Raw genomic sequence first — 15,420 nt, 5'->3', positions numbered from 1 at the left:
CCCAATTGTAGTTACAAATTGGGCTTTATGCCAGTTTATGAGAATTATATTCCAAAGAAGAAATGAAATTTAAAGTGACTCTTGAAAAGTTGTCATCTTACAAAATGAAGTTAAATCACAGTAAATAGAAACCGACAAGTAAGAGCAGTATATAAGTATAGAAGAAAGGATAAGATGGGTTAGCGTTTGGACCCTCGTCCATTCTCTTGCTGCTGTACAGATTCTAAAATCTCAAAATTGAAATTAAAGTAATGTTCTGTGTTGTCAGAATAGGACTGTGGGGTTTTGCCTGGCAGTATTTCCCCATGATTTTTAGTCTTTATTTTCACTTTGTTTTCTGAGAACAAAAGCGAATTGTATATAGTTTTTAATATCCCTCAAACATTTCAGGATGGTTTTTCTAAAACTAATTTCCTAAGGAAGGAAGTAAGGCATATATATGCCTTGTTAGAAGAAGAAATTAGTCTGTTTTCTTGTTGTTGCTTGTCTTTCTGTTTAAGATAGCATCTTGATTAGCCTAGTCTTCTTTGGTACTTGTATACCTATCCTGTCCTGTCCTGTCCTGTCCTGTCCTGTCCTGTCCTATCCTATCCATCATTCCATACCATACCATACCATACCATACCATACCATACCATACCAATCCAATCATGCTTGAGTGTTTTGTTTGTTTGTTTGTCTGTACATTACATGCTTGTCTGATCCCCAGTGAGGCCAGAAGGCTTCAGATCTCTTGAAACTCCAGTATAGAATGTTATGAGCTACTACACTGGGACTGGGAATCAAATCTTAGGAAAAGCATTAAGTGCTCATAACTGCCCAGCAATCTCTCCAGAATTTGGGGGGCACATATTTAATGGAAAAGAAACAAAGTAGTGACATGGGCAGGTAATAGATATTATAAAAATCTTATTTTTGCCTTGCCCAAAATGTTAGACTATTGGAGGAGTAAGAGGACACAAACCACCTGTTCAAACAAACAAAAAACCTAAACTTTGCTTCAAGAGCTCTTAGACAGCAATAGTTTTTATAAACTCTACTAGCCATTAGTAATTTTTATATTTTCCTAAAACATTATTATGCTTAATGTACCTTTATTTGTAACAATGTATCAATGTAGAGAGCTGTTCTGTTTTCTTCAATGATATTTATTACTGCATTTCTCAACATAAATGTATTTCATTTTATTTTTATATATTTGAGCATTCATATGAAAAATGTTAATTCAGTGTTAACTACTGAATATCTAGTCCAGTGAGTGCTAATAATACATTAACTTGAATAGCTAAGACATAGTTTATGTTCTAGTATATAATGGTCCAGTTAATGGTAGAGCAAAAAGTAGAATTCAAATATTCCACTGTCAAGTTGAGTGTTACTTATACTATATGCTTTGTATTTCACCTCTTTGTACTTCACCACCTTATTTTCCCAGAGTAAGTCAGTGAATGCTTAAAACTTGTTTCTATTAATAACACTTTTCAGTTGGGTGTAGTAGTGTAAGCCTTTAATCCCAGCATTTAGGAGGCAGAGGCAGGCCGATCTTTGGAGGCCAGCCTGGGATACATAGAGAAACACTGTCTCAAAAAACAAACCAAACAAACAAAATAATATTATTATATGATGTTCCTTCTACTATGAAAGGCATTTTCTTTTGTCTTCAATAAACATCTTTCCCAAAATTGGACTCAATAATAATAATGGTTTTAAAAGTTAATATTTTTCTTTTCACCACCCCTGTAAGTTCAGTCAGCTGTATTTATGTTCACTGTATACTTACTTCTTATGTTTTTTCAATTTTACTTTAAATCATATATACTACACTAGTAGAAAGCAGCAATTATAAAGTGTCTCTATTCTTTTAGTACTTAGCATGTTTTGTATTTAAGAGACCAGAAAATTTCAGTATTGCTAAAATGTGCCTAAATAAGAAAAGTATCTTTACATACTGTCAGTTTTTATTCTATTTACTTCATTGGGAATTAAAGATTAATATTCAGGATTAATTGAGGAACTTTGAAAAAATTTTACAATTGTTTTTTAACATTCCCCAAATGATGCCCCCAATTGTCTCTTAAATTTAGAATCACAGAATAGTAACAGCCTCTCAAAGACAAGAACATTAAGGTACAACTTGTGTTAAGGTACACAAAATTTTCTTTTTACTTACAATCCAGATTTATAAGATTTATTAAAGACTCATTTTAGCTAAAACATTCTTTTGTAACTCCGAAGAAGATAATAACATTTTTTTCTCAATTTTAAACACTATCTAATCACAAATCGGTGTCACTTGTTTCTGTAGAAAGGAGCAAACTGTAATCTGTTATATAAAAACTCAAAGGAATTTTACCCTAATGACTTTAATTCTGTTTTTTCCATACAAGATGTTCAAGCTTTGCAATTCAAAGGCCAATGGAATCAGTGACAAAGTCAAATTACACAAACAAAGTAATTAAAAATCCCCATTATTTTTAACTTGGTTGTTAAAGGGTTGGATTTAGCCAGATTCTTGTTGGTATGAACCATTAGTTTACAGGTATTTGAACATAGCATATATTTCCATTGGAAAACAAACCTCTTCAAATGCCCTACCAAATTGAGTTGGCTCTATTAAAGGAAATTAGCTTGCCTCATGATTCCCTAAGGCGTATTACTTTGGATACTTGAAAGCCAAGGTATTGCTCCAACCTCAAATGCACTATCCTTTATATAAATATTGATGCCATGGTAGCATGCAAAGCTTGTATTACTTTTCGTTCTCCACTGAAGATTGAACCTATGGCCAAGCACATACTAGGCAAATGTTCTACTGCTGAGCTATATTTTCATACCCACCTTTAAAAGTTTTACTTTGAGATAGTCTCAGAGTTCTGAGTTCATTCTGTAATTCAAGCAGGGCTTGAACTTTCAGCCCCACTGCCTTAGCCTCCCAAGTAGCTGAATTAATACTCTTCTTTGAATCTCACTACCAAAGGCATAGATTTAAGATAAGTGGGTCAGATAACAAGTATAATATATAGCTAATCAGTTTTTGTGTGTCTATGTGTGCTGAACAAGGGTCACAGACATTTATGTAAGGCCTCAAAGTGTAGTTTGGGGATCTTGTGTACAACCCTATGTTATCTATAGCCCATAAGACTTTTTCCCCCCCCCTGGGATTTCTGTTTTGGTTTGTTTTCTTCCATTTCATTGGTGTCTTTAAGTTATTTTTATTTTATTGTATTTTATTTATTTTCTTTTATTTGTTTGTTTTGGAGTTTTGTTTGTTTGCTTTTGCCCTGATTGCTTTGTATTTCACTTTTTAAAATTAGACAGGGTTTCTCTGTATAGCCTTGGCTGTCCTGGATCTTGCTCTGTAAACCAGGCTGGCTTCAAACTCAGATCTGCCTGCCTCTGCTTCCTGAGTGCTGGGATTAAAGTCATGCACCACCACCTCTTGACAATACCCTTATCTTAGAGAAGCTTGGAAAAGGCATTTTTTTCCTAGTGAATTAATTTATTAATTAATTAAATTGACTTTTTTTTATTTCATATATTTTTATTTACATTTCAAATGATTTCCCCTTTTCAGGCCCCCCACTCCCCGAAAGCCATATAAGCCCCCTTCCCTCCCCCTGTTCTCCCATCCACCCCTTCCCACTTCCCTGTTCTGGTTTTGCCTGCTACATTGAGTCTTCCCAGAACCAGGGGCCACTCCTTCGTTCTTCTTGTACGGAAAAGGCATTTTTTAAAAAACTGCTTTGAGTTAGCCAAACGTATAGTCTTATCTTCCTCATATGTGTAAGCTGAAAGAACTACTACATTTCTGCCCAATACCTGACGTCTTAGACTACTTGCTTAGTAGTGATAAATGAATGAGCCAGAAATTACTGTTGCTTTGAGATAACCTGTTAGAATTAGGGCATTTCTAACCTTTAGAATAGAAATATTTTTTTTTTCATTTCTTTTTTTTATTCGATATATTATTTACATTTCAAAATGATTTCCCCTTTTCTGCCCCGCCCCCCCCAGCTCCCCGAAAGTCATATAAGCCCCCTTCCCTCCCCCTGTTCTCCCAACCACCCCTTCCCACTTCCCTGTTCTGGTTTTGCCCTATACTGCTATACTGAGTCTTTCCAGAACCAGGGGCCACTCCTCCGTTCTTCTTGTACCTCATTTGATGTGTGTATTATGTTTTGGGTATTCCAGTTTTCTAGGCTAATATCCATTTATTAATGAGTGCATACCATGATTGATGTTTTGAGACTGGGTTACCTCACTTAGTATGATGTTCTCCAGCTCCATCCATTTGCCTAAGAATTTCATGAATTCATTGTTTCTAGTGGCTGAATAGTTGTGTGGAAGTCAGAAATCAACTTTCAGGAGTCTGTTCTCTCCTTTCAACATATGAGTCTAATGGATCAAACTCATATCAGGCTCAGTGGCAAGTTCTTTTACCCACCAAGTCATTTAGCTGTCCCCAGAGTAGAAGTATTTTCTCTACCAAATAGCATCTAACTCTTACCTGATACTGTCAGTGATTGAACCTTGACATCACTGTCTTTTTTGGGATTCAGTCTCATACCATTTCAAAGGATACAGCTTTATACTGAGGCTACAAGCAGTACTTCCTCTACTATATTAATATTATGAAGAAAAGCTAAATAATAATTAAATTCAAAGTAGCTCTTATTTGAGCCCATGAGATTTTCTTTCCAGGAAATGTCTGTACATGTATAGGCAAATTTTAATAGGAAGGAAAAATAAAAGAAAACTTTACTGGTTATATACTATTATACAAAACAGTTCACTGATTTTTTTTTTAAACTATGCAGAAGTGGAAGCAATTTAATATCTCTTACTTTTATCCTTCCACACACAATGGGAGTGGAACTCGGGGCTTCAGCAAGCACTGTACCACTAGTAACTATGACATCCTCAGCCCTAATATTACCACATTTTCAATTGGAAAAACAGGAGCTATTTCTACTTTTCTATGTGCATGTTTTGTCTTCATCTGTTTATATGCACCACTTGTACTTGGTGCCCGTAGAGGCCAGAAGAAGATATCAGATTCTCTGGAAATGGGAGGTACAGGTGGTTGTGAGCTTCTGTGTGTATGCGCTGGGAATCAAATCTGGGTCCTCTGGGGAAAAAAGCTAGTGAAGTATGAGTTAACTGGTTAACTGCCAGTGTATTGTCCTTTCTTGATCATTCTTCTGAATTTGCTTTGTTGACTGAGTTCAGTCTCTTACCCCACTTTTAAATAAAGATTAGTTTCAATATGATTGGCATGAAAGACGTGTTTCAGTAGGTAGGCATCTAGTGTTGCATACAGGAACGCCTCCAAGGTAGATTTCAAAGTCGAGGAGGCAGAGCTTTTGGACGCAGTAGGTGGAGCTTTGAGCAAAATAAAAAAGTCTGTGCTTATTCAAGGATGTATTGCTATTGTAGGAGAAGCAGAAGAAACTACTAGTAGCAAAATCTCTGTCTTTCAGGGTTTATTTCCACAGAGCCAATCTAAATAGATTGTTGGCTGAACAGAACAATCTCAGAGTTGGAAAGCATGGGTATTAAACAAGAACTATGCTCCAGCTTTGCTATTTGTCTTCTTTATGCTGTGGGTTAAGTTATGGTAGTTTATATTTCTATTTACTTTCCCCCTAATTTTTTTTTAACTAAACCCTAATAAGTCTGTTTTGCCTTGCTGATGGATTTTATGAAGAAAGATTTTTGTTCAGTATTTGTTATTATAAATTCTCATTGCTGCTGCTGTTCTCAAAAGGATTGTGTAAATGAGGTAAGAATTTCCAGTCTTTATATAGGGCATCTTATAACCTTTCTAATGATGTATATAGGAAGTTTCATTTAAATACTAAAATTATTTGATGATCTATAGTTTATTCTGTGTGAGGAAGTATGCTTTTCTAAATTCAGAATGGTTAAGACAAGTTTTACTTTTACCAAGATATCAAATGTTACCTTAACTTTTCAAACTTAAGCTTTTAAGAAACAATTACTGACAACTTTAAAAAAAAATCAAAGATTGAACCAAAGAATTCTATACTATGACTCATTTCTGTGTTTTCAGCAGATTAGTTGGCAAACAAACATAGAATAAATGTGTGTGTGTGTGTGTGTGTTAGTTAATTCATTGGTTTTATGCCTGCATGGATGTCAATGGGTGTCTGTGTCAGGTTGTTCTAAGCCCTGGAACTGGAGTTAGAGACAAGTGTGAGCCCTCATGTGGGTGCTGGGAAATGAATCTGGGTCCTCTGTAAGAGCAGTGAGTGCTCTTAACCACTGAGCCATCTCTAGCACCTAAAGCTACACTTTGGAGTCAAACATTTATTTTTTTTTTATACTTTATATGTGTTACATAAGTGACTGAGACAAGGTCACAAAATGAGAAAGTGCACACAATTTTATATTACCTTAAAAGTATCTAGTGGCTATCCATAGATATTCAAGACATACTTAATATCATTTAAAGAAGAGAAATAGGCTACTCTCAACATGTTTGAAGATTGTTGAGACGATTGCCCAAAGATAGATCCTGTGAATTACAACACTAAAGCAAGAATTCTTTTAGAACTAAGTTGCCTGTTTGGAGAAGTGGAGTGAGAAAAGTATGTGTCTTTATTGAATAAAGCTTAGTTTTTTTCTTTAACAGTAACCCAGCTTTTCTTAGTAATGGTTTTATATTTTCTAACCTTATTCAGAAAATACTTTGCTTTTACTAGTTCGAACAGGATCAAATGTGATTAAACTAATGAGTAAGGAAAGGGGTTTGCTTTTGCAGGATTGTAATAATTTTAAGTTAGTCTTTTCCTCTATTTGATATATACACTTTAAAAAGATATACAATGAAGTTAGTATAAGAACATTTGTTATTACTACTGTGTTCTTTCTGGTGCTTAAAGTCATAATTAATTAACCTAGACCATCTTTTAAAAATGTCAGTGATCAAATATATATTAAGTTCTTACATGTTAAAAATAAAAAGCCCACAAGTATCTCAAAATCTTGCCATTCAATGTCTCATGGCTCTCCTATAAATCACTTTTAGGCTTATAAAGCTTTGAACTTATTCCATATACTTTACTTTTATACATTCTTATACATTATTATTGTTGTTTATTTGAAACAGGGTTTCTCAGTGTAGATTTCGCTGTTCTGGAATTCACTCTGTAGTCTAAGCTGCCCATGAACTTGCACAGATCCACCAGCCTCTGCCTTACTAAGTGCTGGGATTAAAGGCATGTGCTACAGTGCTGGATCTTATGATAATCTGGATCGGGAGAATTTCTTACATCCTTCCTACATTAATACAAAGTTATTACATATTTGCCATCTTAGTTTAATATGTTACTGCCAGTAATTTAAACATTCCCTTGAGATACTGTATTATAGAAGCCACATTTCCCCCCACATTAAATTTTCTGTTTGTAATTATTTTTCTGTAGCATTTGAACTGTCTTCACATGCAAAGTCTAACAATTCTGTTATACCCAATTATGTTTCAGACCATTGCTTGATAATAATATTTTAGGTGTTTACTTTATGCTGCTTTACTTTATTGTAGAAAACAAAAGCTAATATAAAACAGAAAGCTCAAAATTTTGTCCTATCAACCTTTAGTGCAAGACATCCGTAAAATTGCTTAAAGGAAGTTTGTTTTGTTTAGTTTTGTTGTAAATTACTGTTTTACTTACTGTGTGTATGTCCACAACTGCTTGTGTGCTGGACCACTTAATGGTTTTATTCTATTTTTGTTTTAATTTTGGAACAAGGTCTTGGTGTAACCTAGGCTGACCTTGAACTTGCTTTATAACCATTAATGCTCTTGAATTTCTGATCCTCTTGGTTAATGGCACCTCCTTAGGTGCCAGAATTAATCATGGAACACCAGACCAGATTTGACTTATGTGGTGTTGGAGATCAAACCCAGGGTTCATGTTTATTAGGCAAGTACTGTACCAACTGAGGCACAGCTCACAGTTTCTATCTCTTTTAGCCTCAAATTTTAAATATCTTTTTGCTCTGTCACTGCAGTCTTTGACTTTAGCAGTATTTTTCTTGTTTATGAAGATCATGTCCCCTCTTTCCGCCATTTTGGCGCCTGTGGAGGCCTGCTGGGAACAGGACTTCTGAAAGCAAGTAGGTGCAAGACCACTTTTGCTGGCTACAAGCAAAGTCTCCAGGACCAAAGAGAGCAATGCCCGAGATGAAACTGAATTCTACTTAGGCAAGAGATGTGCTTGTGTGTATAAAGCAAAAACCAATACAGTGACTCCTGGAGGCAAACCAAACAAAATCAGAGTGATCTGGGGAAAAGTAACTCCGGCCTATAGAAACAGTGGTATGGTCTGTGCCACATTCCAAAGCAACCTTCGTGCAAAGGGCATTGGACACAAAATCCGTGTGATGCTGTACCCATCCCGGATTTAAATTAATGGAGAGTAAATAAATAAAAGTAAATTTGTGCTCTTGTTTAAAAAACAAACAAACAAACAAACAAAAAACATGTCCACTAAAATCAGTGTCCATGATTTCTACTCCTATTAAAATAGTGCTTACAGTCTTGTGACTGAAGGTGTTAACACATAGGAAAGGATGAAACAAAAGTATTCTTTTTTGCATATGGTATGTTTCTATGCATAAAAGACTCTAAAGCCTCCACCAAAAAATTCTTGCTGCTGATAAACACATTTAGCAAAGTAACAAGAACATAAACTTAGCACATAAAACTTTGTAGCCTTCTTGTATACCAGCAGCAAACATACCAAAAGATAAATTAATGTAGCAGTTCCATTTGTAGGAGCCTAAAAATAGTGATAATCTTGTAATCCAACCAAAGAAGTGAAAAATTTTAAGACACACTGAAGACAGTTGACAATGTATAGATTTTCCATTGCACAATTACTAGAATTAACATAAAAATGGCTATTCTACCAAAAGCAATCCACAGTTTAGTGTGATTCTCATCAAAATTTCAAGACAAACACTGCTATAGGTATTACCATCCCTGGTTTTAGGTTATATTTTAGAGCTATATAATAAAAACATAATACTAGCATAAAAATATCGATCAATGGAACATTGACCTGCATATAAGCCTCCCACAACCACTTGGTGGTAGTTGTTGTTGTTGTTGTTGTTGTTGTTGTGTTTTAGACAAACAGCCCAAAATATATATATCAGAGAAAAGAGCATTTTCAACAAATGGTCCTGGTCAAGTTGAATGGCTACACAGGAAATGACTTTCTGAACCGGACTTAAGTAACGTAAATGTAAAACTAGCAATTGAAATGGATTCTCAAATTATGTATAGCAAAGGATATAGTCATTCAAATAAAAAGGCAGTCTACAGAATGAGGAAAAATAAACTTTCCTAGGTATATATCTGATAGAGGGTTAGTATTTAGAATAAAAAACAAAGCATTAAGAAAACAACCCAATTAAAACTGGGTCATTGAACTAACAGTGTTCTCAAAAGAAGAAATGTAAATGCTTGAAATATTTCCAAGTGTTCAGTCACTTTAGTTATCCAGGTTAAGATTACTTTGAGATTCCACAGTACCCCAGTCAGGATGGCTAAGATTCGAAGAAAAAAAAATACAGCATAGGTTTGGCAAAAGGAATTCACTTATCCATAGTTAATGGAAGTCCATACTAGTGTAGCTAGTGAAGATATCAGCAGTGTGAAGTTTCGTGAAGTAGCTAGAAATAGATCTACCTTATGATCGAGTATATCACCGTAAAGTCAGTCATGTGCCAAAAGACTATATCCTTTCCTCTTTGTCCCCCTTCATAAAGCCTCCCTCCCCACCCTCCCCTTCTCCTCTGAGAAGTGCCCCCTCGCCCCCCATCTCCCCACTCTGTTCCATCAAGTCTCTGCCAGTAGGCTCATCCTTTCCCTCTGAGGCAAGACAAGGCGGCCCTGTTGAGGAATGAAAACCATAGGCTAAAGCTTTAGGGAGAGCCTCTGCTCCATTTGTTCAGGAGCTCACATGAAGATCAAACTGTAGGTCTGCTATATATGTGCCTGGGGCCTTGTTACAGCCTGTGTATGTTCTTTGGTTGGTGGCTCAGTGTCTGAGAGCACCCTGAGGTCCTAGTTGGTTGACTCTGTTAGTCCTACTATAGGGTTCCCATTCCCTTCAGGGCCTTTAATCCTTACCCCAATTCTTCTATAAGAATCCTAGACCTCCATCTAATGTTTTTCTGTGGGTATCTGCATCTGTTTCAGTCAGCTGCTGGGTAGAACCTCTCAAGTTATTCTAAGCCTCCTGCCTGTCTGTAAACATAACAGAGTATCAGTGATGTCCAGGATTTGGTGCTTGCCCATGGGATGGGTTTCAAGTTGGGCCCGTTATTGGTTGGCCATTCCTTGAGCTTCTGCTCCATCTTTGTCTCTGTATTTCTTTTAGATAGGACAAATATTGGGTCAAAAAATTTGCGGGCGGGTTATTATTGTCCTTATCACTCTACTTGGGGGTCTTCTCTGGCTATAGGATGTGGCCTCTTCGGGTTGACTGCTGGGAGCCTCCCCCATCTTAGGTCTCTGGGACCACTTAAAGATTACCCCACCCTACCCCTGGCAGCTGCAGTTTCCATTCATTCTCCTGGCCTTATGGATCTCTCTCTCTCCTATCTCTCCATACAACCTGATTCTGCTTTCCCACCCACACACTATGGTCGCTTGGTTTTGGACAAAACCATACAATGGAAAAAAAAATGGTGCTGGTCTAACTTGATGTCTGCATGTAGAAGAGTGCAAAATAGATTGATATTTATCACCTTGCACAAAACTCAAGTCCAAGTGCATCAAGGACCTCAAAACATAAAACTGGACACACTAAATCTTACAGAAGAGAAAATAGGAAGTAGCCTTGGAAAAGGAGACAATTTCCTGAATAGAACACCTATGGTTCAGGCTCTACAATCAACAATTGATAAATGGGACTTCAGGAACTGTTATGTAAGGCAAAGGACACTGTCAATAGGATAAAATGCAGCCTACAGGTTGGGAAAAGATCTTCACTGACCCTACATCTGACAGGGCTAATATCCAAAATACATGAAGAACTCAAGAAGTTAGACTCCAATAACTCAATTAAAAAATGCGGTGCAGAGCTAAACAGATTTCTCAATAGAGGAATCTTGAATGGACAAGAAGCACTTAAATAAATGCCCAACTTCCTTAGTCATCAGGGAAATCAATACCCATATCTTAACATGGAAAAGGATTTTTCTTTTAAAAACTTACTAAGTTGGCCAAGTATGGAACTACTGCAGTGTTGCCCAATACCTAGTATCTTAGATTAAAAGCGGTGTGCGCCACCAGGGTGGCTTTTTTAATACTAGTACTCCAAGGATGGAGTATGGGTAGGGATAATTTAAACTAAAGACTTTCAGAAATACCGCATGGAAACCTGCTAATGTAGAAGCTTTCTAAAATCTGCACAACATACAAAGAATTTAAAAGGCGTTACACTGTAGCTGAGGTGAGGTTGGGGGTGGGGTGGGGGGAGCAGTTGTTCTCCTTGACACTATAAGGTATTTAAAAAAAAAGGTATTTTAAAAAAAAAAAAAAAGCCCAGTGGTAGGCCTGCATTTCCTCTCTTGGAGTTGTTCATTAGTGAATCTCATAGGCTATTGTCATCTGGAAATAGATGGTAAGATTATATTGCTGAAGGTAATACTAGTACAAGGAGAAAGCAAAGCATTATAACAATCTAGAAGCTTCATCCCTACTAGCTAGGTTTTTTAGTTCTGGAAGGTGCAGCTACTAGTGGAGAAAATTCATCATCAGTCTTCACTCAGCTGCGAACCCTGTGCCACTGGTGCAACAATGACAGGATGTTATGGAGGTAACCAATCCCCACCCCCATTGTTTTGCTTTATTTTCCTAGGTAGGGTTACACTATGGAGCTTTGTCAGTCCTGGAAATTAATATATGTAACAGGTTGGCCTCTAATTCTGAGATCCTCCTGCCTCTGCCTTCCAAGTTCTGGGAATAAAGGCACATGCCCTTGTTCCCGGCATCCAAACACTTTCTGATTGGATCTAAGGCCCACTTTCTAAGAGAGAACACATGCAGTATGTCCAAGAAGGTCATAGGCCCTAGCTGGCATAGAACTTGCAATGTTAATTAATCAGGTTGTCCTCAAACTGAAAGGAGTATGCCACCATGCCTGGCATTATCGTTGGTCTATATCATTACTGAAGTGAAATCACAATAAATACTAAGGCCATCTCCTTCTAACCTACCTCCCCAATAGTGCTGCTTTGACACATTGCTTGCTGAAAGTTTTATTTTTGAAGTGTTTGTTTGTTTGTTTGTTTGTTTTTGGAGACAGGGTTTCTTCTGTACATAGCCCTGAATATACTGGAACTCACTATGTGGACCCTGCTGGCCTTGAACTCATAGAGATCAGCTTGCCTCTGCCTTCATAGTGTTAGAATTAAAGGCATGTGCCACCATATCCAGCAAAAGATGTTGTATCAAATGAAAAATTTGTGTCAACATGGCACAAGCCAATGTCATCTGAGAGGAAGGAACCTCAATTAAGAAAATGCCTCCCTAAGATGACCTTGTAGGCAAGCTTGTAGGACTTGATTTAGTGATTGTTTGGGGGTGGGGGACAGTTCATTGTGTGTGTTGCCATCCCTGGGCTTGGTGGCCCTGGGTCCTATAAGAAAGCAGGCTGAGCCAAGCCGTGAGGACCAAGCCAGTAAACAGCACTGCTCCATGGCCTCTACATTAGCCCCTGTGTCCAGTTTCCTCACCCTTTAGTGTTCCTGTTCTGAGTTCCTTTCCTAATTCTATGAAAATGTTAGCCATTTCATTTCCAAATTCCTTTCCTCATGGTGTTTCATTGCAGCAATAGAAACCCTAACTAAAACACACTGTGATGTAATTTACTTTCAGATAGAGTAGTGCTGATGAGTTTTCTTCTTAAATTAATTGCAGTACTTATATTAAATCATGTGAATCTGATTAATTTTCATTTCATGAATGGATTTTTTGTTTTTGGTTTGTTTTGTTTTGAGATAGGGTCACCCAAGCTGGCCTTGAACTCTGCAGGTTTTGGATGGGGCAGGTGGTTCAAATGATACTAATAGATTACTAGACACTAATGCATTTATTAGAAGAGTTTGTTTTGTTGAATCTGCATTTATTGTAATCAATTGTAAGGAGGATATTTCTAACAATATTTAGGGGAAAAAAAGCAAGAAAGAAAAAAGTGAAAGGGATTTTGTGGAATTACCAGGTAGAGGACTTGTAGGTAGACGCTTGACTGAAGCAGAAGGAAAAAAACTTACTGTGCAGGACAATGGCCAGAAGTACTAGCGTCAAATGGAGTAAGACGACATCACTGATTAATTAAGATGATGCATCTATTCCATTTTGCTTCATTAGAAATATTATTAATTCCAAGAACCAACTGACAAAGGAGCCAGTAGCATGGCAGAGACTCTTGAGAAGAGTCTCCTAAAAAGAATCAAGACTGAGTGATAGAGGAGGAGGGAATTTCTTTGTGGAGGGATTGTACATAGTAAAGTTTTATAGCCAGACTCTTAAATTTCCAAGCTAGAGTCAGGGAAGGGGTTAAAGATAAGGATGTAACATTTCCAGGGATTTCAGCAAATCTTCTACCCGGGGGAGGGGGGGTCATAGACAATATCCCAGTAGTATACCTATTAATATCTGTGAGAGGAAGCCTGATGACAGATTTGATTGTGATATACTCCATGCTGACATTACTCCAAGGATAACCTTGCATGCCTGATCCTCCTGTCTCCATTTCAAAAGTGTTGGGCTTATAGACTGACTCATATCATTGTTCCTGAGTCTCGTTTTTCTGTTTTATTTATGTAAAGTTGCTTCTTAGTTATTCTGGCAAATCAGTAACAACCCATAATTCTTAGTATTAAGTGTTTAAAAGAGTATATGTCACCAAACTGAATTTATACCTACTCCTAGGGTCAGTGTCCAGAATAAAGGCTGAAGTAATCAGTATGTTTTCAAGGTTGCACAAAAGATTTTCTCAACAATCAGAGCACCTGGATACCATTTAACTGTAAGATGTTATCAGCAGCCTAATTGTTTTCTGCTAAAAGACCTGCCATACTACTTGTTTCTTGAGATTGCCACTTAATACCTCTGATTCCCACACGGATCAGGTCCTGCAGGTACATCAGAAAAAAGGCCAGGATATTAAGAAGGTAGCCTATTTAAAAACAAAGTTCAGGATTCTCTTTTCATTATTTCTATGACTATTTTGTTTCTGGATTTTAGGGAGTGAAGCCAGCCAGTTTTGACAAAGTAGCAATTCCTGAAGTGAAGGAAATTATTGAAGGATGTATCCGACAAAACAAAGATGAAAGGTAAGTTGCTTCTTTGACATGGTGTTATTTGAATAATGAGAGGTACATTTTATAGTTGTGTTTCATTTTTTTCATTCATAGCATACAACATTTTAAAAAATTGGATTATTTCTATTGAAGCTACTCAAATTTTCCCACTGTAACTGTAAAAATGTGGTTTAGTGATTTTTTAAGTAAGCCAGAACCACCGTACAACAGACTATTTATAGGAGGATAATTTAGAAAGCTCTACAGTAGATTTTATTCTTCAATGCAGCAAACCCATTTCTTAATCCTTTTCTCATTAAAGTTTGAAAGGTAAAGTAAAATCTTTGCTGTTGAAAATCAGCTCAGCTACACTGGCCTGGATTTTTTCTGTCATTATTCCAGGATTAAAAAAAGCAAAACATCAACATTCCTTTGAGTAAAAAGAGATCTGGATTAGTTATTTGTACACACAGAACTTTTCTGAGAAAAGTGTCAAGTATCTGTTATGCAGTGTAGCTAATGGATCACCTGTAGGCTTGGCAAAGAGCCATGATCTATATTTGAAAATAATCTGCCTTTACCACACCCCCATACCAGCTTTGAAAGAAAAACTAACCATCCTATCCTAATTAATACAAATATAAATTGTAAATTGAGCATAACCTATCTCCTAAAATTGGGCACCATTGGGTATATCAGTCAATTCAAGAATTCTTTATCTTCACCCTTCTAGGCTCATGTTTGTTTCAAAATGTTGTTTAGAAGAGCTTTAACAACATGATCTTTAAGACTATTCAGTGGATATTTAGTTTGAGTTTATGTTTTGCTCTTTTAAGACTTTTTCACTGTAAACAAAGGGATATTTGTTTTGAGTCTTAAAATTTTGTTCTGTTTCTTTCCTGGATGGAACAGTTTACTTGATTACTGGTATTTTGTTTAAAGAAGAATGATTGTTATGCAACCAGCCTTTGACTTGCTTAATCCACAAATTATTGAAGGAATTTATTGTAGTAATAAAGGTGACTGTTGTAGAAAGTACCAAACTAGAAATCAACAAATTTATGTTCTAGTTTT

General features: G+C 36.6%; 1 protein-coding gene across 7 annotated transcripts in view; it reads left to right on the top strand.

Annotated features, from left to right (window-relative positions):
- Nucleotides 1–15,420, top strand: part of Wnk1 (WNK lysine deficient protein kinase 1) — a 130,817-nt gene that overhangs the window by 61,653 nt on the left and 53,744 nt on the right. For all 7 annotated transcript variants that reach the window (XM_052174718.1, XM_052174715.1, XM_052174717.1 and 4 more), the window contains exon 5: nucleotides 14,291–14,379. In XM_052174718.1, the coding sequence (XP_052030678.1) occupies nucleotides 14,291–14,379 (89 nt within the window). The remainder of the gene's footprint in view (nucleotides 1–14,290; nucleotides 14,380–15,420) is intronic.

This window comes from Apodemus sylvaticus, chromosome 2 (genome assembly GCF_947179515.1).
Source record: "Apodemus sylvaticus chromosome 2, mApoSyl1.1, whole genome shotgun sequence".
In the NCBI taxonomy this organism is placed as follows: Eukaryota; Metazoa; Chordata; class Mammalia; order Rodentia; family Muridae; genus Apodemus; species Apodemus sylvaticus.
The sequence above is the reverse complement of the archived record's forward strand: the minus strand, read 5'-3'. Positions and strand labels throughout refer to the sequence as shown.